The sequence below is a fragment of the Lipomyces doorenjongii genome (genome assembly GCF_038497915.1).
Source record: "Lipomyces doorenjongii strain NRRL Y-27504 unplaced genomic scaffold V1508scaffold_3, whole genome shotgun sequence".
In the NCBI taxonomy this organism is placed as follows: domain Eukaryota; kingdom Fungi; phylum Ascomycota; class Lipomycetes; order Lipomycetales; family Lipomycetaceae; genus Lipomyces; species Lipomyces doorenjongii.
The window spans coordinates 62,958-84,454 of NW_027118070.1; the positions used below are offsets into that span (position 1 = coordinate 62,958).

Genomic DNA, 21,497 nt, shown 5'->3' on the forward strand with positions numbered 1-21,497 from the left:
GTGCGGCTCAACAGTGGTCTTTTCATCTCAGCCCGGGTAACCTTATAGCGACTGTCCTACATCAACTTCATTATTACATCATTTCACTATATATCACAAGATAGCAGGCATACGACGTGATTATAAGATTCGGTCATAATGAGTGCGTCATCGCTATCGGGAGACGATATATTTGTATCATTAGAGCCGCCGCCGTTAGAAGAAGATCCGAGTCATGCAATGCGGTAAGGCTTCCTGATCATAGCAGATACATCAGTTAACGTCTGTTTGTAAGGTCTTTTCGGAATTTGAGTCAGATTATTCCGCAGATAGCGCTCGAGCGAGGATCATTTCTCAACGTAACAGAAGACAGTCTTCGTAAAGAAATCGAAGCCGGACCTTCTCCTCATGACAAGAACATGGAGGACGATACGCCCACAAAGTTGAAAAAAAGTGCAACTAATTTGGCCCAATTCGAAGAGGATTTCAATAATGCCCGAGCAGACCTCAACCGGTTAATCTGCGCTGCGCAAAACGAAGCGGCGATATCCCTAGACTTCGTCTCCCTACTCATATCCTCAGTTCGGCCAGCGGCTGGCACCACCTCCATGTCTCCACATCTCAAAAGTCATGTACCTGTCGGTTCATTGGGTGCAGATAGGATTAAATCCTCGCCGTACGTCGAGGATATGTCTGTGTGTTTGGGCTGGAAGACGCAGGCTGTTAGTGCTGCTTCTGAGCGATTGGCAAGGGCGGCGGAGAGGTTGGCAGAGGAAGCTGCCCTGGAAAAGAACTATTGGGAGCAGGTGGAGAAAATTGCGGTTAGTGGGGAGGTGTTGTCGAAGATGAGAATGCCGGATTATAGGGGAATGGGTGTACGATATGGGTTTGCTGATGGTAGGCGAATACTGTACTTCTTGAGTGATTGAGCTAACGCATGCCAGCTGGCTCGACATATAAGGAGAAGGGAATTGCGACATTGCGACGAAATGTGGAAGGAAAGCTCGTGGTCAAGACAGAAGGCGAGAGGCGAACAAAAGTGCTCTCGGTCGCAATCATGAGGCCATTACATGGTGAGTACGTCAGGACAGGTCAACACGCCTCGAAAGTCAACTACGAAACCAGGGATGTAAAAAAGGAGATCAAGCAAGCAAGGGACCTTTTGTTTGAAGACGAGCTTTTTTTTGAGGTGAATTCTGAAGAAAGAGTCCTCTCATTGCAGGCTGTCGCTGATGTTCATAGATCGCCAGAGAGACGAGGATTTTGGGCTCGCAAGGAATAACGCTGGACTTCGGAAACAAGGTCATGATACCTTTACCAGCTCTGCAAGTTGCTATCGAGACTGTGAGAATATCGTCTCAAACTTGTCATTGCACGTAATACTAATATATGTTTAGATCGATTTGGAGGACCAAGACAGCAGTATGGAATTAAATACCGGTCCAGATAGAGTTATTGCGGAGGCAATCAACGTCGCCCTCCACCTCCTCCTTTCCAAACTACACCGCAAAAATTTAACAGCTCGACGGTCCATTCCGTTGCCACTTGGAACCCGAACGTGAGTTTTACAACCTTGTGCTGATGGCAAATTTCGGTTTTGACTTTATTGAAAGCAATATTACAGACGGAGGTAAATCTGAAATCCTAGAACCTCTGGTCTCGAGTCTAGCAGTATCGCCGATTAAGGACAGTTTAACGACTTTAATCATGGACCTTACGTCCGCATTGAAAAAGAATGTAATTTAGGCATATATGGTTCACCTGTCCCATATGCGTCTTTGAATCATTTCAGGCTTCGCGGTTCAGCCGCTTTGGTGCTTGTCAATATATCCGCACAGTTCCTCCAACGCGTCCTTAAGCTCGCTTGGATCCGCAACCCAGACGGTGCATGCCGCTAACCGTGCCTTGAAATCATTCGCGCCGATAGAGGCGAACTGGTCGCCGACATGAAGTGTCTGTCGTCCTGAGATCTGGCCTAGATATCGCTGTAGCGCTTTGACACCTAATCTCTTGTCTCCAATATCGACCCACACATCGCTTCCACCTGCCGAACACATTAGACAGTTCGCAAGTCTGCGCGTAGACTCGACTTACCATTGAACGCGCAAAAGTTGATCTTACGTCCACATTCAGAGAACTCTAGCCGTCGCTGGGTGCCCAGGACGACTTCCTCAAGGTCTTCCCGGATCATTTTTTTCCCGGGCAACGGAATAATTCCTAGCCACTATAAGCAACTATAAATACCATCGAACCGTTCTGGATGACGTACCAACAGCTCTGTCCTTGCGAACAATTTCGCCATTCAAATTCATAACATGTTGGCACGAAGTCATGACTTCCTCCGCGAGATCGAGCAAACTCTGTATATCGTTCTCTTCCCACTTTGTCATCTCAGGCAATATCCATTCCTCGCGATCAACATACACCAATGTTGCCGAGTCAACGGAAAATCTGAATAGAAAATTTGATTCACCGCCCATGACAAGTAGATTGCGTTTCTGAGCAGGCGTTAACTCCGTAGAATCGCGAACTGCAACCAGAATTCCCTCGAGTCGCTCTTTGTATCTGGTGCCAGATGTATCCGCATACCCAGCTGCAGTGACAATACCAATCACAATATCTAGGGCTGCGTTAATCACGATCTGTGGGGCTGTCATTGAACTTTACCTCGCTTCAGTAGTTCTAGAAGAACTGGAATGACGGGACTATCGTGTGTGAGAGACTTGCCGTCCTCATACTAAGAATATTAAAATATGTCCACGTATGTGTTAAATTTTTCATGAATACCAAAGTAACATCACCATCCAATGTGACGAGCTTCAACTGCTCCTTGCCCGACGCTAAGGCCATAATCTGAGCAGTATTCAAGATCAATCTATCTCATCCATAAGCGGACATAATTGCCAAAGCGACTAAGGCATACCGGACATCGTTAAAGCTTGGACTAACTAATCGCCGGCATGAAATAGCACGTTTTGCATCCTGTGCATAAAACGCTTCTTCCAAAGGCAACTTTGTGAAAAATGTACCAATTGACGGTACGAGATGCCTTATCTTTGCCAGATACGGTGTTCCCTTCTTCTCATTGTCGACTATATAAATATTTAAGCAAAACCTGATCTTCATTTGCAATAAACAGCCTACGCACGCTGGTCTTCGATCAGCTGTTCGATATCACACATGATTGCGGAGTATTGCTGTCGGGTAATATTGGTCGCCTCTGTCCATGATTCGACGCCTTTGATGTATGCTGCAGGCTCAGAGTGCAAAACAAAAGGAACCTAAATTCAATTAGCGATCGTTCTACTTGAAGACCAGAATTTCACATACCGCCAGCAATCCTTTAATCCATTCAATGAATCCATCTCGTCGATGAGACTTTAGCGCATCTAACAAAGCCAGAATTAGGCATTGAGCAGCACTAGGTAATAAAAACGTCATTCCTTACATTCTACTCGATACCTACATTCAAGGTGAAAGTAGTTAGCATGGTTGAAGAGCATCACTTTGACCAGTGTATACCCACTTCGTGGTCATTTTTGGTGTCTGATCTACCACTACAAGATACGGATACAACTGTAAAGTGTGTGCAATTAGAAATCGTAAGCTATACTCAGACAGCCTCTCTCATCAAAGAGTTGATTTAGTAAATGCATCATCGTGGATTAGGGCACATGGGGTAAGTGTATATGACAACTTTAGCCGTTCACTCACTTGTGAGCCTAGCGTTACGAATCTTTCGACACGTTTGTTTACTTCTCTTTGGTCCACGATGGGAATTCTAACATTTTATGAAACCAGAAGATGTTATAATTAAGTTCGTACAATCATACACCAATGCTAAAATATACGCCAATGATAAAATCACCCAGTGACCCATGCAACCAATATCCTGTCATAATATTATGCTACTAATATACAAACACTCGTCTTACCGTACGACATTGTAGACTCAAACATATGCGTATTAGTGCTCTTAATCTCCACGTCCCAGCACGGCCTGTGGAGATAGGTGTCCGGGCATGTGAAAATACGCGTCGCACACTTCCACGACATCAAAAGCGGTTTCGTAAAATTGAGGCACTACATGTCCAATTAGAAACTCAAATCCCACGTCCAGCTAACATCATTAGATTAGCTGCCACTTACATGAATATCCGATACTCCCAAGCACAGCATGCACAGTAAACATCCCAGTAGCAGGATACTGCACGGGCACTAACTCGTTCCTATCATGGACGCCGCCAGTGCCAACTATACCTCCATAAATACCGGTTCTCACAGAACCTCCCGGTCTAGACTGTTTCAAGGGTGACGTGTTTGGATTGTGTGCTCTGACAAGTACAGGCTGACTCGCTCTCCGACGCAACTTCTCGTCCTTAGATAACGGCGACGGACTTGACGCATGCTGATGGATAGACGATGAAGCTAATACTGTACTCGAGCTGCCGGGTGATGAAGTCGTAGCAGTAGATGACGGCCTCCTCGATGTCTGTGAATTTACTGACAATGATAATGACGACGCGCTCGACTCGGACCGTGGTGACCGTGGTGATCGAGTTTTTGGTGACGGAGATTGGGAATGTATTGATATTGCAGTCGTCATAGGTGAAGCTGACGCAGACGCAGACGGAGAGAAGGAATATGAATGGATATGGCGTGCGCGTCGAGTCTGTGATCCGGACAGTGTCGTAGATGAAGTGGACCCGGCCGTTGAGTCGCGGTTAGGCGGAGACGGGTCTGGCGTAGGCAGGGGCGGAAGGAATTCAGTCGACTGACGGCGCGGTGAGCGCGGCATGATTGTGGATAAATGGTCCTCGATCTCAGTTAGGGACGATGACTTGCCTGTACAGGAGACAATCGCCGACTTGGACAACTACGACGCGCCGCAGGAATGTCGAACGCGTTCACACAAATACGTATTCACTATACCAGCGTAGCATTTGTCACGCGAAAAAACCGCCTAATACTACGAAGTGAATTTGGCGAATACCTGCATGCCACAGGCCTTCAGCCCAATTGATAACAGACCCAGCTAATGAATTTTCTCATGTTCTGATATCGTAAACAAATTCTAGCCGTTCTCATGTACGTTGCCGCCAATCCTAGTCGATTCTCCTAAGTTTTATCCTATCCTCGTCCCCATTTTCCTCCCGTCGCTCATCCTCGTCTTCAGGACCTAGAAATCTGGCTGCATCCGCTACGTTTCTAGAATCTGCAAAACTAACTCTGTCCTCTCCCTCAACCTCGACTTCCGCTAACCGATCCACATTTTCAGCAGTAATCCATTCATGTCCGTCTCCAAAGATATCATCACCGGTACTCAGCGCGCGAACCATTCCATCATCTTCGATACCTTCTTCTTCAGGTTCTGATTCCTCCGGATCCGGATTTAATGCGGAACAAACAGAAAGCGCGTCGAACAAGTTTCTTATGTCCGCCTCTTGCTCGGCACGATCTAAGCACGAGAGAGCGGGTATAAACAACTCTAATACGCCGTCCAGTTCGCCGTCGTCCGCACATTCGTCACCATTGCCCTCGTCAACCTCGTCGTTTGACGCACCATTTGTATGTGTATTCTCGGTCTTGTCTCCGTTCCCTTTCTGCGCTGGCATGGACTTAAGTGTGAAGGGAATATCTTCGAGCTGCAAATACACACCTAGCACTGGATCGCGTTGAATGGCATGAACAGTTACATGTTTGTACGGTATTGAAATTCCCTTACTCCTCGAAGGCACGTAAATTATAAGCCTTCTGTATACCTATAGGTTAAAACTGGCCAAATTTTCTTGAAGCAATAGCACATACGAGGCCGCGACAAATACATCAGCAAAATGAGAACTGTCACTTGGCATGTTACCTATGCCAGGAATTTCTGCCAAAACGGGACGCATTGTTATAGTCCTTCCAGTCGAGTGATAATTCAGCGCAGGTGTCGATGTCGATATCTGGTCCTGAGTTTCTGTTGGATCGTCTCCTTCAATTCCATCTCCGGTGGATGATCTCCGAATCACAAATATGTCTGGCTTAGGAGGCGAATCGAGAATTGTTATAGGCATCTTTTGGTGACGTTGAATGTTTGGGCGAGCTTTGCTGAATCACGAACAGAAAGGCAACGAGCGGAAAGCTCATAGGGTTAGGTGAATCTGCTAACTATGAAGACTTTTCTCGGTTGGTCCGCATCAAATTCTCAATCAATAACTTAAAATTATGAAAATACAAACAAACACAACTTCAATTTCGTGAACATAACCCTCGTTGGGGCCCGCAAATACCATCTGTAGAGCAAACAAATAATATGACATATCCAGTCGTTATAGCACAAGGAAATGATTCTCCAAAAATTGAACAGCGGAATGTAAGGATAACAAGTTACAATATACCATCTCACTCGCGAATCCCTATTTATCCCAGCTTATCCGTCTTGCGATACGCTGCAAGTCTTCGTCTGAATCAGCCTCATGCATAGCACGAGTCATGGCTTCCCTCCTATTCTGTTCCTCAGTCTTGGCAACATCCTCAAGCGATGGTGGCAGGCCCTCGTTCTCCATGTCAATCCTCCTTGCCTCCTCGAACGAAGAGATGGCATCTTTAATACCCTGTCCGCCATGCATAAGAGTTCCCGCTGGCAACCGGCCACCGTGGACACTCTTGAGCTCGCTGACACTTTCGGATTCCTCGCGCAGGACCTGGAACATGCGCGAAACCCGTCCGATGGCAATGATTTTCTGTCTGAGTGCGTTGCGGCGAGCCTCGAGCTCTGATGTATCAGTGCCCTCTGGCGCCTCCGGAGCAGGTAAGGGGGTCTCTTGGTCGAGCTCTTCCTTCGTACAGATATTCAGAATCGCAATAAGCATTTCAGTGACTAGATGATCTTAGTAACATCCTCCTAGACATGACCAAACCATGACATACTCTTGGAGCCCACAAACGGTAACGACCATGTAAATACATCCATAAAGTTCGGCAACCAATATGGATGTGGAGAGCAATTAAACTGTCTAATATTCATAACATTGTTCTCGTACTTCAACACCGCGGCCTTGTTGTGATACGAGTCTGTGTAATTTGGAGCAGAAAAAATAGTCATCACGCTCGGAAAACCGGTGGATCGTGTCTTGCGATACATCCTGTATCCTGCGTCCTGCGCCTCATGCGCGCGGATAATAGACAGCAATTTGTTCTTCTCGAGAAATGCGCACGCTGCCGGATAGGAAAAATAGTATGAGCATCCGCGTGTCTTGTTGTATTTGAAGTGCTCAGACGAGCTCTCACTTCCAAACTCCTCCAGAGGATCAGCCCAAAGGATATCGCACATAATTCCGTGGGTAGGAGGCTCCCGGAACCGATCAATCCTTCGAATATCATCCAGTGTCTGCATGGCAGGAGATAATCCTCCGTGAATGCATAGGAATTGGTCATTCATGACTGCTCCCAACGGAAGCGCGCAAAATGATTCCAGACACGTCTCATAAAATTCCTCGTTATACTTGTGCTTGCACTCCTGCTTGAATGTGAAGTATTCTGTCAAATGTCGGCATTCGTGATTGCCTCGCAGCAGCCAGAATGAATTAGGATACCACAACTTCAATGACCACAAATATAAGACTACTTCAGCCGAGAAATAGCCTCTATCGACGTAGTCTCCTAAAAATAAATACCGAGTCTCCGCTGGACTTCCGCCTACCTCAAATAGCTTCATAAGGTCGAAGTACTGTCCGTGGATATCACCGCAAACAATCACCGGCGCATCAATTTCCATTAGGGTAGGCTCCTGCTGAAGGATCTCTGTTCCGGCTCGGACAATACGCAAAGCCTGGTCTATGGTAAGTCGGCCCTCACGGCTGAAATGCTGTTTCAGGAACTGCAGATTTGGCTTTAGCGGATTTTGAGATACGAAGACTTCGTCGTCCGATGGTGTAAATGTCGCTGTTGCAGCAACATCTATACATCTTGGTCAGCAATCCCATCCGTTCATTCAAGATGATGCCTAATACCTTTCACGATTCTCTCTTTCGTGGACGCCATTGTGCCGTCCTCCATTGTGTAGAGCGTGAAGTCGATCTCAGGGACCGGTTTCTTGCTCTGAAACGCACGAATCGCATTTTCCAGCTTCTGCGAATTAACCGCGGCAATGTCTGTAATCGCAGGCTCCGAGCTCATTATGTCGAAAGAGTATATGCCGGTAAGACTTGGGGATCAGGGAAGACCCTGTTATCAGCAGAAGACGGTTAATGGTGAAAAGTAGTTGCAGTAAGATGCCCTTAGTTGTCGAGCAGTAGGATAATTTTTGGCACTAAACGCACTCGTACACCAGTACTGTCTGCCAATTCAGTGAGCACGCGACTATACCGACAGATACACGTATGACAATCGCAGTCGTAGACGTATGCTGAGAATGCAGTTGAAAAGCCGTTGTATTTGCAAGCCGCATTCGCCAACACATTGGAATACAATGTAAGCCGACATAGTGTTTAAGTTTAGTCACAACCTTATCGATTAGGTTACATTGGTCTAGCGTCATATTTTGTACTAGGTATTGAACCTTGTATAGCTGTCACTGTAACAGTTGCAAGTTAATGGATATAGAGTTGGTGTCCGATGCACGGATGACTTGGAGGATTGGACGGGGTTCGGCCGCAAGAATAGAAAATGCCTAACTATGTGCCTTCGGATAGGAATTAAGAGGCGCGGATCGCGATATCCTCACAATACCCAATCATGGAGTCTACGACCAGCTGGGCCTACTGTCCGTGTGCAAGACGAGTTTATGGGTATGATGGTACAGTCAATGACTTCTACTGAATATATTTTCAAACACTAGCTATATTCTACCAGGCTTTCACAAAACGTATCACAACTGCAAAGACCACTATCTGCCGTTTATTGCGTACGACCTCCGAGCCATTCGTAGTGACTAGCTATGCGGAAAGTATATTCTGATCTGTAATATAGTACAGATGGCCAACCGACGCACATACTCCTTCCAAGTCTGGTAAATGCTTGCAACTTTGCCATCTAAATATAGTACAGATGGCCAACCGACGCACATACTCCTTCCAAGTCTGGTAAATGCTTGCAACTTTGCCATCATTAGCTATCATCTAATATTATCCTTTGTCGCTGCGACAACTTGCTCTGTAATCTTTGCAAATATCGGACAAAGCTTGCACTCTTTGTACTTCTCAATCAAGCTGAATCCTTTAGCGCTTGCCAACTCTCCTTTCCCGTCCGTGACTGCTTCGCCAGATGCCGCAGCATGTTGTTCCTCAATCAATAAGACAAATTGAGGATCGATGGGCACCGCTCCCAAAAACGGCACGTCGTACTGCTTTGCCAACTCCTCACCACCGCCATGTGAGAAAATATGTGAACATTCTGCACAATGCGGACATAGGAAGCCGCTCATATTCTCGATAACACCGAGCACATCCAACCCAACCTTCCTGCAAAAACTCAGCTCCTTCCTTACGTCTGCAGTCGCAACAGCCTGTGGAGTAGTAACAAGCACCGCGCCGTCTGGATTTGCATCTCTTAGCTGCTCTGCGATGGATATATGCTCATCGGAAGTTCCTGGTGGCGTATCAATCAACAGGTAATCTAGCTGACCCCACACCACGTCTCGCACAAACTGTCTAATCATGGCGCTTTTCTTCGGGCCCCTCCACACTACGCTGTCGCCGCGATCCTTCAGCAAAAATCCAATAGACATCACGCACAATCGCTTCGACGCATCTGTGTACACCGGCACCCAACCTTGGGAACTCTGATGAATTTTCTTCGATTCGAGACCAAACATGCGCGGAAGTGACGGTCCCGTTAGGTCAATGTCGAGAACACCAACGGAATGGCCCAGTTGGACTAACGATAGCGCTAGTTGTGTCGTGATTGATGACTTACCGACACCACCTTTACCTGATAGCACTAGCACAATATGACGGATTTGTGAGAGGGAAGAAGGTGGACCACTTGTCGTCGCCATACTTCTATGCCACACGACAGTTATACTAGTGCAAATTTCCTTTGAGTATATTTGATCGTAGTGAGCGGACAGTGGATGCAAATTAATAATAATAGTTGACTGTCCTCAGACGAGATTAGAAAACTTCGAACTGCTTATAAATATTACCCTAACCCGATTACATTGGGTAAGGGCTTGGAGAGTAAGATTCGAATAGAGTAGGCAACCTATCGCACTGTCACCTACGTGCTCTGGGCCTTATAGCCATTCTCTCTGGTCAGACACAATGGGTGACGTGTCGCGAAAAACATTACAGGTTATAATTGATGGGGCTACCAAAATGGCCGAGAAGAATTTTCCGGCGCTCGCAGAATCCGCGTAAAAAGCTATTTTCAATTTTTCAAGAAAACCATTAACCCCGCCGCATAGATCGGCACCGACAACACTTATACATTGGCATACAGGTGTACACAGCAAAAGTATAATAAATGCGCGTGTTGCATTGGAGGATCAAGGCGACGACCTCCACGAGAGCGACACAACTATCTCGTGGCGCGAAACTCTGAGTCTTCGAATGAGTGTGCAGTAGTTCCGGGTAGTATACCATACTCTGTAGCTCAATGTAGATAAATTCTTAGCAATAATTAAATACGAGTTGGACTAGACTTTGTAGCACACAAAGCAACCTAGCAAACGGAGCGAGCGAACGCGCGATGACGAATCAAGACCGAAATCTGGATAAATAGACAACCCTATCCCCTACACCAGATATTTCTACTTCCAATGGTTCACACTCAGTGTCATATAAAGGCTGTTGTGACTTTGTTCTAGCTAGATTCGCAGCTAGTATAGCAGCAGGCGATGTTGAGGCTACGTAAATAGTGTCATCAACGGTCTCATGAACACCGTCTACCAAGCCATCCTTTCCCTTGGACATCTGGCTTCTGTCCGCAACCAGTGTTGAGTCATCTTCCCCTTCTGATTCAGATATCTCCTTAACCAAACATCTCGACTTCCTCGATGAAAAATCAGACAACCGAGGTGCATCAGATGTGACTCTGGCTCCGTTGCGAAACGCGGGCTTCGTCTGAACTTTTCTCCGCGAAGAGTAATCAGAAATTGGAGTAAATGGAGACCGCTTCTCAATCTTATAATTTCGTCGTCCACGACGTTTACTAGGACTACCGTCTTTGCTCGCCAAGTCAGTTGGCTTATCAGGACTGACCCTAATCACGTTACCATCCACATCTGCCTGAATATCTTTAGAAGTATTTGCATTTCTTTCTGGTGATTCAAGAAGCTTCATGTTTTCACGAACTGAATGCAAACAAAACTGGATCGCACTGGTCTCCGTGGCTGTCAGCGCGACGCTTCCGCTCAGCGGTGTCCGTCGTGCACGAAGATGCTGCTTGGAAGGAACATAACTAGAGTCTAAGGCTCATACGTAAGCATACTTGATAAAATAATTTGTTACGTGTCAGAAAATTCCAACTTATTCTCACGGGCCAGAATGCATGTTGAGTGCCGGGCAGAATTCGGTTCGCGCTGATACAGGAAGCAATCCACGACGGATCAAACGGTGCAATTCTTACCATCAGTTCCGTTAACAATCCGTCGCAATCAGATGCATCAATAAATTCACGCGACAAACAAACCTCGCATCGATCAGAAAAGCGTCTGCCCAGATTTCCGCATCCACGAAGACGTAATCTACGTGACGACATACTGGATCCCATACAGCGTTAAACCAATGCCGGCTTCTGTTATCTCCATTGCCGTTTTCGTATCGAGTACTCGAACTTTCAATATCACCGTCTTCAAAGAAGCCTGATATTCGTAGCACGTCACCGCCGTGTTGTGTCCAAAGGCGTTCGTAAAATAGATTTGCGAGAGCCGGCGAAAATACGGCAGTTTTCCCGTAGAATAATGGACGCGAATCGGGGCAGTTATTCTGCTCTCCAGAGAGCGATGGGAGTGACAATCGTCCAATCAATGACTTAAGTCGACAGAACATTTTACCATTTCTTGCTGATTTGCACTTCTGTCGTGTGGTGTATTTTCGGAATTGTGCTGATCGACGCGTGTGCAAAACACACACTGATTTGTTATGCGCTGAATTGAGTGAGCATTGTTGTGTGTCCAAGCGGGGAGTCATACCGCACATAACATCTATAACTTACGAATAATCTGTCTCGAACATGCGTAACAGATTAGTTCGGCGCTAGAATTTTTCAGTGCCAATGAGTCATACTTCTGCTCAGACTAATATGGGCTGGACACGTCAGGCGCAAAGAGACCGCGACCAGCCAACAAGCACCAGCTGCTTCTCATGATTTGACACGTAAATTTATTCAGCCCACTATTCGAGCCGGTTGGATCCTGTAAAGCTTGTACTAACTAAATCTTTTGATGTACTGGCATGAGTCAAGTTTTGTGATAATGTGTTATTTAGCGACTGGGTGGAACGCGAGAACTGAGAAATTTATCTCCGAACTAGGACATCTGGAGTCTGAACAGAACGATGATACGGACTACCAAACTGACGTAGCCTTGCTCGCTTAACAGTTCTCCGACGTCTTCTGTTCGTTCGACGACTAATGTCTGGGCCAGGCACCAAACCTACCGTTCAACTGCTCGTAATTCCCCAGAGCGGCCGACCTGCTGCTTGATCCGGTTTGCCATATACTACGCTACTCTGCGCAGTTTGGTAAAGGCAATTATAGTACTGTGTAGCCAGAGGTGCTACTGATGCAATCTCCATTCCATATATTCCGGTTGGAAGTTGCGGGAAGTCTTTGAGGATCTGCAGGGCGAAAGGTACCAGTGTATCAAATCACCACCGAATCGAATATGTTCTGGTACCCCTGCCACACGCGATCTGCCATGTTTCTGCAATCGCAGCTGATCACTCGACCTCTTTTCGTCTGGATCAGCAAATTCCACGGTTGATCGGGGGTTGCATTCGAAATTGCAATCAGTATTTCTTGGCCTTCGCACACAAATTACCAGGAGTCAGGGTTGATCCCTGCCTCTTAGGTTTTGTCCAGACACTGTCAACACTCCACGTGCTATGAGAAACCATCTTTGTCGGATCATCACCGCGAATGTGGTAGTACCCTGTCGATCTTTTCAACCGATGACGTCACCGGATCCTTGTGCCGATCTGTTTATTTGAGGCCGGGTAACCGTGCGTAGGGCTCGCACACTTCGTATTTGCGTCGACGAGCTGAGTTGTGGCTCCAATTGGTTTTTCTGCACATGTATTTGACGTCAACGGGCTCAATGGCTTAGATGAATATTGCCTGCAGACCGGCCGATCATCTTCCAGTCTGGGCACATTGGTCTCAAGCGGACGTTCTGGAAATGCGGGGCAGTGGGCATACCAGTGGACAACTAGTTCCCTTCTTAACCACAAGGCAGATCTCCATGAAGCTGGCTGGAATAGATAGGTTCACGAACTAGTCAATTCTGACATTTTGATATTAGAAGTAGTTAAGGGCGGCACTACCGTGATGAGTGATTGTCTCTTATGGACTTTCCCTGGCCGTGATGTGTCTTGGGGAGGGTGTACCCACTTTGATCGGCCCGACAAATCAACGTTCAATCCAAGCCTTATGACGTATGATGCCTAGCATTTGTATCTGCTCACTGCACAAGGAAGATACTGACGTCGCCGTATCCCGTGCCACATGTCCGCTCATCCCCTGAGGTCATACCCGGCGCGAGCCCCGGCCATCAACTATAAATGGATCCCTTCCTCCCAAGCCGGTTCGTTCATCATCAGACAACTCTTACTCACATAGCACTATAGCGTTTAAGATCTATCGCCGATATCAAGATTCAGTCGTTCAGACGTACATTCACGAAAAGTGCTTCTATTCTCAAAATGTCCGACAGTATGCTCCCGTTGGCTCTCGTTAGATATTTTGATATATGTTTGGCTCATATCTTATACAGCTGGCAGAAAACCCGTTTCCGATAAGGTTTCCGACACTATGAAGCCTGACTCCCAAAAGTCTTATGCAGAGCAGGTTAAGGAGCAGGTCACAGGCGCATACGACAAAGTTGCGCGCGATATCCAGCCCGAGGAGAGCAAGTCTACCTCCCAGTCTGCCGCCGATACCGTCACTGGCAAGTCGTCAGACACTAAGGATACCGCAGCTACTCATCAGCAGTCATTCGTCGAGTCTGCTAAGCAATACGCTTCTTCTGCACAGAAGAGTGCCGCAGATACTTTGCACTCAGCTGGTGAGTACTTATCCGGCAAGTCGGAGGAGACCAAGTAAATTTACCGGTGTCAATTGGAATATGAATTAGGTGTTATATTTTATATGTTACTCATGGACTTCGTTGGATGGGGTGTGGGATCTTCCTGTGTTTGTAGGAAACGACGGAGAATATATCATAAATTGTCTTGTCTGTTATTGAATATAAATCACGAGTTGCACCGTAACTCATGAATTAGCGGAACCTGCTGTGCAAATAGCTTCATATCTATAGTGTATAAATGAAGTGCGAATAACAAAATGATTCTCATGCTACTCTCTTATAGCAATGAGGAATTTACACTGACGGCTTCGAAGTGCGAGTCACAGATTAGTCTGGCAATACCTATATATTACAGTTGCAAGACATGCTCGCGGCAGGGGGAGTTCTCTGGCCTTGATCTAGATATTGCCCAAGCTGTGTCAGCTGACCTAAAAAAATTAAGAAATATTATAATTTGATGGACTAGCAGGACGCGTTTTACATTGCCTTTGTGCTTGATCCGCGATTTCAAGTATGGCTGTTTGAGAAAGAACTGGGTGAAGAAACAGCTGGTAATATTGTAAACATCTTAAAAGGTGCCCTTCACAACGATTACCCCTTGAGCGAGGAGAATCTGTCCACTTCTGCAGAACTGGCCGTGGTTGGCCACAGTATTAAACCGCGGGTGTTGCAAAGGTGCAACCGCACACCGGAAACATGTCGGACATTGAACGTTACTTTAACAGCGTGGCCGTAGTGGTAAATGAGTCAGTGACTACTGACAAAAATTGTCTGTTCGATGGTGGAGAAAGCACCGAAGCGAGTTCCCGCGGATGGCAGCCGCGGGTAGAGACTATCTAGCGATTCCTTGGTCAGAAGTTGCAGTTGAAGGCTGTTCAAGGGATTTGCTGGGCGCCTACGCAGACACTCCCCATGTGCGAACACCATGAGGAAGCTTGTTTTGTTAGGGAATATGTACGGCGACGAGGAAGGTGTTTAACGTATTTCTTAAATTATTATATTTTATATGTGCGAAATTGATTTGTTGAGGGGTATATGGCAACGAGGAAGGTTTTTAATATATTTTTTAAATTATTTTTATGTTATGTGCGAATATTGCGAACAATTACGAATAATTTTTTTTATTCGTATTCGAATGCGAAATATTCGTCATTCGTGTCCACCCCTAAAGCCATGCTACAGGTCATATTGTATAAACCATAAGACCTCAATTCCTCGTATAAGTCACTGTATATCTGTTAACGTTATATTATTGCCGTTGGTGGTTATCAAAGTTTGTTTTTTTTGGTATACGCACACGTGGCGGTGCAATAGGATAGTGGAGGGTCTCGACTTCGCTGTAAAACGTTTCAATTGAGAGATTTGAGCCCGTTGTAGACAATATGATAATGTATCTTAATGTTACATATCTAAATTATTGAAAGGTCGTCACAGCAATTTCATGATAAGTAGTCGCAATTTATAAATTCTGTGTGTTGAGAAGTATAGCTTATAAGCCACGTATACTCTGTGGCAGTGCAGATACAAATTGCGTACAAATTGCGTATGATCTTAGTCCGAGTATGATGTACACCTTGGTTCAGCTTCTTCTGCCGGACCGCGAATAGCTTAGTAAATTGGTATTGGATCGGTCTTTTGTACAGTTTGCGATATTTGGCGGCCTTCTACTGTCTCAAAAGAGTGATGCGCCGAGTTCTGTTCCAGAGAGATTTTGACGCCAGTACCCGATAAGATGTCGAGCTCAATGAGTGCAAAGCTAAAGAAGAAGCCGTGGTCCAAGAGCAGCAAGAGTGATGACAATGAGTCTATTAAGTCCGCCAACTCACCAGCTGAGGCGAAGTCGTCCAGTGCGGCGAAGTCGTCAACAAGGGCGAAGTCATCAGCTACACACACTATTCCTACTGCTCCTTCCGTGGCAACCCAGACAATATCAGTTGAAGCAGAGCCAGCAATTTCATTACTGGCCAATTCTTCTGCACCCATGTCCTCAGTGTCTGACGGACCAGGCGATTCGAGAAAGGACACGATTCATATGAAGGACCGCGAGGGGCTGCTAAGCATCACACCAGTACGCTCAGTGCTTCCTGGACAATTGACATCCACTGCACATAATAATGGTTCCAATGCACCTGTTGTCCCACCTAGAGATTCTTCATTAAAGAGAAGCAATACAAAGTATCTCAAGGGGTGAGTAGCTATATCAACTAGTCTGATGCCGTCTAACTGCCCACCAAAGAAATACCGAGCAGACCCAGATCAGTGCACATTATGCTGCTCAGTCTTCTACTGCTCTCCCCGGAACGTCGTCTTGGCGACTGCCGTCTCCGTCTCCAGAGCAAGTTCCGTTGCAAATGCGAAAAACCTCTCCAGAACTCGCGAACGTTAGGTATATTAACCCTTATGAGGGCTATTCAAAAGAACCTAATACACCAGAGCCAATGGGAGACGATAGCGCAGGACGTCCTCAAGCGGATATATTGCAATGGTATCTTTTCAAATCGTACAGATTGGAGCTGTTAAAGGGCTATTACCAGCAGATGGCCAAAAAGGTAGAACAATTAGAATCTCAATTAGCGCTTAAATCGATGGACGGTACCAGACGTATTCTTGACGATTCCGCTTATATAGCCCGATTTCATCTTTTGGATAAAAATTTGGCTCAATTTGCTTTTCAATGGAGGACGCAGTGGACTAAGTACCCGGGCTGGATCGAACAGTTCAACCTGAACCAGGATCCGAAATTAAAAAAAATACAAGCACGAGCGTCCTTGACGGAGTGGTTAGTCAACGAGGTATTTAACAAGGTTTTACATCCGGGTCTTAAGCTCCAAGAGTCGCTTATTCTAAAAGATATTGAGAGAAATATTATTACCAATAATGAGCGGAAACTTAGTTCAGAGCCGAAAGATGACGTGGTACGATGGCGGACTGCTACTCTCAAGGCGAGGCTAGATCCGAACTTTTTGAATCACCAAGGAGAACGAGATGCCCTGAAGAAGACAGTTCATTATCGGGATCATCGGCGAGCAGTGTTGGCTTCGTTTGGCGATTATTTCTCTACGTTGCTCGACAGGCAATTAATCGGTCCTGATGGCTCCATGAATGAAAGCTTCCTTACAGGACTGGACTCAATTATTGAGGAAGTGCTAACCCTTATTTCCTTTATAAGCCTTGAGACAAGAAATATTGCCGTTTATCTTATTCCACCAGGTTCTATGTATTCAAACAAGCGCATGCGTGTTCCGGAGGATGTTCCTGAGCCACGGGAGGGAACCGAGATAAGCCTTTGCGCGTTTCTAGGCGTCCAGAAGGACATAGATGGGCAAGCAGCAGTTCTTTATCAACCCGAAGTGTATTTTAGGAAATAAGAAAATTCCATCTGGTTGATCGAAACTCGTCGTGGATTTGGAGAAGAGTTCACAAATTCTGAATTGTTTGAGGTTTTGACCTCTACATTATGCAGTATTTATCTTAACGTTCTGTGGAGAATATATGGAAGGGTATCGTAGAACAATGACAATAAGACCGAGCTAAGCCGATTCAGTTCACCGATAACCTCTGTAAGCCCATGTGTTCCCATGCAATATTTCGGGCTAATGTTAAAAATCTACTTCAACAAAATATAACCTCGATAAGCCGAATAAACTGTAAACCATTGCATCGGCTTAAGCATGCTTCTAGCAAACTTTGTCCCCAGACACTTCTCAAAATAGAAACCTCATGGGGTAAGGGTGCTGTAGACATATGCCAGAACTTTAACTTCTTGAAAGTTTTGGAGGGGGGAATTTTCTGAGATTACTGTTTTCTAGCAGGGTATGAGATTTCATTCTGCAATCAACTGGCACGTAATTACGCTCTTACTACTGCAAAGGTTCAGAGGCTAATGATTACTGAAGGATTATATTCAGATTACTACAGACTCACATGTGCGCATCAAGATACCCATTAAGTAGGGATAATATAAGTCACAGATTACTGAAAGAAATCATTGAAAGGTCATCAATTCCATCATGTCCAGCTTATTAACATCAACTATGTCAAGCGAAGGTCAATTCACTTGCAACGGTGTAGGTTCCCGATGTGTTTTGGTACGAATAATGCAGCATCAAGGATTTTCCAGCCTGAGCGTTATTCGTGAAATAAATCGCATGCGCGACGCCACCATAATCGTATCCACGAGGTCCAGGAGTCATTGCCCAGATAGCAATGTTGTTCGTGGTCCACGGGCCGACTGGGGATGGTGCTGACAAGACCCGGAATGTGGAGTCAGCCCAGTTGTCGAAGAAGACAAGAAGGAACGCATTATGGTACTCGGAGAAGAAGATGGTTCCAGTGGAAAACGGAATTGAGTTTTGGATAACTGCGGCTGATTGCTGTCGTGCATTGGGGATCGGCATAGTCGAGTTCCACGTTTGGCTACTCGCGTTATAATATTGCCAGGTGCTGAGATCCGTAATTGTGTTGACGGGCGCCATTGCAAGATGCACATCGTTCCTACTGTATACTGTGTCCAGGCCATAGAGATATGCCACTCCATTGACAACGACGTTAGCAAACGATCCGTACCCATAGGTAGGCAGAGCAAATGCCATCTGACTGATGCGCGTCACGGTGAACTGGTTGGTCGTTGGGTCGAGCGTGTATTGGGCCATAGTGTTGCCAAGATTTTTGTAAGATGTCGTTGACGAAAATTTGTTAACAAGCCAGAAATGAACAGCGGTGTTGTTGCCGGTTGGAACGCAGTTAGTGTACGCCCAAATGGCATATCGTTGAGAAGTACTCCCAGCAACAGCTGCTTCCGCGGATGTCCACGGGATAGCTGGTTTAATTCCAGTCGCAGGCGAACTCGACGCGTCTGCCAAAACGGCAGGCTGGCTAAAATTGGTCGCGAGTGAGATGGAATTGGACGCTGCGCCCATAAACCTCCCGTCAGAGATTCGGTAGGCGAGAGTATCACAAAAGAACCAGAGTGTGCGATTCGCTATAGCGCAGGAGCCACCACCGTCGCGGAAGAGATTGTATGTGTTCAACGGGTCGGCCATCTTCCCGAAAGTAGCCGTAGAGGAAACGGCGAACGACGAGTGCTGCAGCGGTGACTGGCTATACTGCGGACTTGTGGCTCGAGCTGGGGTCAAGATCGATGGAATAGAATATGATGTTGATGCTACTGGAGTCGAATCTCGTGCTTGAATTGCTTCGCACAAGGCGAAGGTGAGGTAAGTGATAAGTGCGATGAGTCCGTGGAAAAGGAACATGTTGTTGGAAGTTCTGTTTTGCGAGATTGGACAGACTGGACTTTCAGACGGAATCGTTTTATATGTCTCGTCATCATCTACTTTCGCCATCACCACAGTGTCCTGACGGACCTTATGACTTGATCACTGGTAGGATTTATTCGACAATTGGCGAGGGATAACATTGGATCCAGCTTTCGATAGGTACATTCTACGGAAGGCGACGATGTCGCACATTTGGGTACACAGTATCTGTGCAAATAATGTTTGCTGACTTATTGTGCCTCGTGATTGTTTATTGTGCCTCGTGCTCACTATTTCCATTGTGGGGATGACGTTATGAGCTATGAGCAATTTATCCAAGTATGAAGGGTAACATGATTCACAATCAGATTCTGTAGGAATATAGTGATACAGTCGATCCTTTTGATCTCGGAGGTACATAAACTCTACTATGTACTGACACGGAAGGCCCTCACTCTACCATCGATCTCACTACGACGGTTGCCAGTTAGCTGGGTACTGTCCGTTGCTATGTTGATCGAGATTCATTAGGACGATACTACACTCCAGAGATTTACATTGATGAGCTTTGCGGACGCATATTCAGAGTTTGCGGATGACCGCCGAAGAGTACGTTTCGCTGCTACAAAGGTTCATATCCAATTACTGCTAGAGACAACCTTTCCGTGGTCTCGTGGTAGTGGAAGCAAGTCTCTGAAGGAGAACCTCAGTCGTGCGATATTTTGCAGACCGCGGCGCAATTCCGGCTCATTGTAATAGTGTCGTGTCATTGAGATACGTCTTAACAACATTCTCAGCTATACTGTCAGTCAATGTGTATTCCCTTCATTCTCAGCCGCACTATCATGTTACAGTGTTCTACTAGCACTAATCTGTGCTAGGTCATGACGTACCAAAATTGTGAGAAATAAGTTGAATATCAGATGCGTGTGGGCTAGAGGGTTGGTGGTAATCTTAGTCATGTATCATGAGACGTGCTCGCCAGTGAAAGGCTCCGAGAATATACTCAGGAATATTGCAATTTGGAAACTTTATATGCGCCGTTTGGAATATTCCGGTGTGTTCAACACAACGCTTGGCGCAGCGTTGTCTAAGATCTGACGTTGAGCGTTGAGAACGCTCACAACGGACGGAACACCGATGTCTGGAATATGAAGGATAGCGCACTTAGTGATCGTCACCAACTGACGTTAAGACCGGTGGACAGGTTCTGTATTATTCTGTCATGAAAGTGAGGGAATAGATCGGCCAAAACTAGTCTCATTTTTTATTCAAATTCAACGTGCCTGCGTCTGGCGGGGGAGTTGGAGCCAGTATTACGGACGGATGGTAGTAACTTAGACTTGGCCGAATATCTTGGTACGATATACCTTCAATGAGCTGTGCTGCAGTACCTTCCGGTCGGTAAACCAGTACGTCGGTATGCCAGTATGTCGACGAGTGGATGCGCAGAATTGTGGAGCCTAATTTGAGCTTCGCTAATTGGTCGGACTAGATCCTAACTTAATATTATGTTACAGTTTGTAAGTCTCACGTCATTAGATCTTGCCTATTGCGTAAGCAAAGTCTTACACGGTCTACAGCCTGATCTGGATAGCTATGCAAACCCCCAAATGTGATCCTAGGAGTATTCCACCCGAAGCCATACGTCATACAATAGTCGCTCGGAGGAATAACGACAGCTAAGAGGCTGATGCACCTTGGCTATCATGGAAAGGTTAGAAGGAAAGCGGGACGGTTGTACAGACCCCACACCGGGCTGATCTTGAGGACAATGTAAGTCAAGTAAAGTCAAGTGGCGTTCCTTACTGGCGGACAGGTTTCCTGGCAATCGAGTTTCTGCATGCTGCACCGCATCCCCGATTGTATATGGCCACCGCTAGCTGTACGATTTCTAATATGTGGTTGTATGCTGGCAAATAGTCGCTGGAGTGAAGAAGTTGAGATTCCGGCCGGCCCTTTCGAGTAGACCATTTTCAACACGTAGATTCTCGAGAGATTGAACTCTGGCAAATTCAACAAACTTGCGG

General features: G+C 46.1%; 10 protein-coding genes across 10 annotated transcripts; 3 read left to right on the top strand and 7 right to left on the bottom strand.

The window, feature by feature from the left end:
- The first annotated feature begins 46 nt into the window (after window positions 1-46).
- V1508DRAFT_409102 (mediator complex, subunit Med17) lies at window positions 47-1,880 on the top strand. The gene is made up of 6 exons (XM_066939107.1): window positions 47-224; window positions 275-876; window positions 924-1,168; window positions 1,222-1,323; window positions 1,377-1,537; window positions 1,593-1,880. The coding sequence occupies exons 1-6, from the start codon at window positions 139-141 to the stop codon at window positions 1,723-1,725; spliced, it is 1,329 nt and encodes a 442-aa protein (XP_066798498.1). The 5' UTR covers window positions 47-138; the 3' UTR covers window positions 1,726-1,880.
- On the bottom strand, window positions 1,467-3,617 carry V1508DRAFT_409108 (IMP-specific 5-nucleotidase). Its single transcript, XM_066939108.1, has 10 exons — window positions 3,506-3,617; window positions 3,428-3,441; window positions 3,310-3,368; window positions 3,128-3,260; window positions 2,903-3,071; window positions 2,767-2,854; window positions 2,647-2,716; window positions 2,249-2,599; window positions 2,074-2,196; window positions 1,467-2,023 (listed from the first exon to the last, which is right to left on the bottom strand). Exons 1-10 carry the CDS (start codon window positions 3,514-3,516, stop codon window positions 1,782-1,784), a joined length of 1,260 nt encoding a protein of 419 aa, XP_066798499.1. The 5' UTR covers window positions 3,517-3,617; the 3' UTR covers window positions 1,467-1,781.
- Window positions 3,618-3,766: 149 nt separating this feature from the next.
- On the bottom strand, window positions 3,767-4,847 carry V1508DRAFT_409112 (uncharacterized protein). Its single transcript, XM_066939109.1, has 2 exons — window positions 4,129-4,847; window positions 3,767-4,062 (listed from the first exon to the last, which is right to left on the bottom strand). The coding sequence occupies exons 1-2, from the start codon at window positions 4,775-4,777 to the stop codon at window positions 3,956-3,958; spliced, it is 756 nt and encodes a 251-aa protein (XP_066798500.1). The 5' UTR covers window positions 4,778-4,847; the 3' UTR covers window positions 3,767-3,955.
- An 81-nt stretch (window positions 4,848-4,928) lies between these two features.
- Window positions 4,929-6,073, bottom strand: V1508DRAFT_409114 (regulator of volume decrease after cellular swelling-domain-containing protein). The gene is made up of 2 exons (XM_066939110.1): window positions 5,788-6,073; window positions 4,929-5,733 (listed from the first exon to the last, which is right to left on the bottom strand). Exons 1-2 carry the CDS (start codon window positions 6,036-6,038, stop codon window positions 5,085-5,087), a joined length of 900 nt encoding a protein of 299 aa, XP_066798501.1. The 5' UTR covers window positions 6,039-6,073; the 3' UTR covers window positions 4,929-5,084.
- Window positions 6,074-6,144: 71 nt separating this feature from the next.
- V1508DRAFT_436764 (Metallo-dependent phosphatase-like protein) lies at window positions 6,145-8,394 on the bottom strand. Its single transcript, XM_066942124.1, has 3 exons — window positions 7,977-8,394; window positions 6,895-7,923; window positions 6,145-6,844 (listed from the first exon to the last, which is right to left on the bottom strand). Exons 1-3 carry the CDS (start codon window positions 8,140-8,142, stop codon window positions 6,381-6,383), a joined length of 1,659 nt encoding a protein of 552 aa, XP_066798502.1. The 5' UTR covers window positions 8,143-8,394; the 3' UTR covers window positions 6,145-6,380.
- Window positions 8,395-8,656: 262 nt separating this feature from the next.
- On the bottom strand, window positions 8,657-10,059 carry V1508DRAFT_436765 (P-loop containing nucleoside triphosphate hydrolase protein). Its single transcript, XM_066942125.1, has one exon. The coding sequence runs from the start codon at window positions 9,959-9,961 to the stop codon at window positions 9,080-9,082; it is 882 nt and encodes a 293-aa protein (XP_066798503.1). The 5' UTR covers window positions 9,962-10,059; the 3' UTR covers window positions 8,657-9,079.
- Window positions 10,060-10,661: 602 nt separating this feature from the next.
- V1508DRAFT_401842 (uncharacterized protein) lies at window positions 10,662-11,954 on the bottom strand (the record flags this gene model as incomplete). The annotated part of the gene is made up of 2 exons (XM_066938442.1): window positions 10,662-11,371; window positions 11,549-11,954. 2 exons carry the CDS (start codon window positions 11,952-11,954, stop codon window positions 10,662-10,664), a joined length of 1,116 nt encoding a protein of 371 aa, XP_066798504.1.
- Window positions 11,955-13,826: 1,872 nt separating this feature from the next.
- V1508DRAFT_401843 (heat shock protein 9/12-domain-containing protein) lies at window positions 13,827-14,226 on the top strand (the record flags this gene model as incomplete). Its single annotated transcript, XM_066938443.1, has 2 exons — window positions 13,827-13,836; window positions 13,898-14,226. 2 exons carry the CDS (start codon window positions 13,827-13,829, stop codon window positions 14,224-14,226), a joined length of 339 nt encoding a protein of 112 aa, XP_066798505.1.
- A 1,351-nt stretch (window positions 14,227-15,577) lies between these two features.
- On the top strand, window positions 15,578-17,740 carry V1508DRAFT_436767 (uncharacterized protein). Its single transcript, XM_066942126.1, has 2 exons — window positions 15,578-16,396; window positions 16,446-17,740. The coding sequence occupies exons 1-2, from the start codon at window positions 15,942-15,944 to the stop codon at window positions 17,575-17,577; spliced, it is 1,587 nt and encodes a 528-aa protein (XP_066798506.1). The 5' UTR covers window positions 15,578-15,941; the 3' UTR covers window positions 17,578-17,740.
- A 353-nt stretch (window positions 17,741-18,093) lies between these two features.
- V1508DRAFT_409135 (uncharacterized protein) lies at window positions 18,094-19,633 on the bottom strand. Its single transcript, XM_066939111.1, has one exon. The coding sequence runs from the start codon at window positions 19,552-19,554 to the stop codon at window positions 18,247-18,249; it is 1,308 nt and encodes a 435-aa protein (XP_066798507.1). The 5' UTR covers window positions 19,555-19,633; the 3' UTR covers window positions 18,094-18,246.
- Window positions 19,634-21,497: the final 1,864 nt, after the last annotated feature.

Bases quoted from the DNA above. Each gene is read 5' to 3' on its own strand.
- V1508DRAFT_409102 (XM_066939107.1), top strand. From the start codon at position 139: ATGAGTGCGTCATCGCTATCGGGAGACGATATATTTGTATCATTAGAG. The intron at 225-274 runs GTAAGGCTTCCT...TCTGTTTGTAAG, and splicing joins GATCCGAGTCATGCAATGCG to GTCTTTTCGGAATTTGAGTC. The intron at 1,324-1,376 runs GTGAGAATATCG...ATATATGTTTAG, and splicing joins TGCAAGTTGCTATCGAGACT to ATCGATTTGGAGGACCAAGA.
- V1508DRAFT_436767 (XM_066942126.1), top strand. From the start codon at position 15,942: ATGTCGAGCTCAATGAGTGCAAAGCTAAAGAAGAAGCCGTGGTCCAAG. The intron at 16,397-16,445 runs GTGAGTAGCTAT...TGCCCACCAAAG, and splicing joins AATACAAAGTATCTCAAGGG to AAATACCGAGCAGACCCAGA.
- V1508DRAFT_409112 (XM_066939109.1), bottom strand. From the start codon at position 4,777: ATGCCGCGCTCACCGCGCCGTCAGTCGACTGAATTCCTTCCGCCCCTG. The intron at 4,063-4,128 runs GTAAGTGGCAGC...TTGGACATGTAG, and splicing joins TGGGAGTATCGGATATTCAT to TGCCTCAATTTTACGAAACC.
- V1508DRAFT_409135 (XM_066939111.1), bottom strand. From the start codon at position 19,554: ATGGCGAAAGTAGATGATGACGAGACATATAAAACGATTCCGTCTGAA.
- V1508DRAFT_436765 (XM_066942125.1), bottom strand. From the start codon at position 9,961: ATGGCGACGACAAGTGGTCCACCTTCTTCCCTCTCACAAATCCGTCAT.
- V1508DRAFT_409108 (XM_066939108.1), bottom strand. The intron at 2,717-2,766 runs GTATTCATGAAA...TAATATTCTTAG, and splicing joins TGGATGGTGATGTTACTTTG to TATGAGGACGGCAAGTCTCT. The intron at 2,024-2,073 runs GTAAGTCGAGTC...TGTGTTCGGCAG, and splicing joins CAACTTTTGCGCGTTCAATG to GTGGAAGCGATGTGTGGGTC.
- V1508DRAFT_409114 (XM_066939110.1), bottom strand. From the start codon at position 6,038: ATGCCTATAACAATTCTCGATTCGCCTCCTAAGCCAGACATATTTGTG. The intron at 5,734-5,787 runs GTATGTGCTATT...ATAGGTATACAG, and splicing joins GATGTATTTGTCGCGGCCTC to AAGGCTTATAATTTACGTGC.
- V1508DRAFT_436764 (XM_066942124.1), bottom strand. From the start codon at position 8,142: ATGAGCTCGGAGCCTGCGATTACAGACATTGCCGCGGTTAATTCGCAG. The intron at 7,924-7,976 runs GTATTAGGCATC...CAAGATGTATAG, and splicing joins GAAAGAGAGAATCGTGAAAG to ATGTTGCTGCAACAGCGACA. The intron at 6,845-6,894 runs GTATGTCATGGT...AAGATCATCTAG, and splicing joins ACCGTTTGTGGGCTCCAAGA to TCACTGAAATGCTTATTGCG.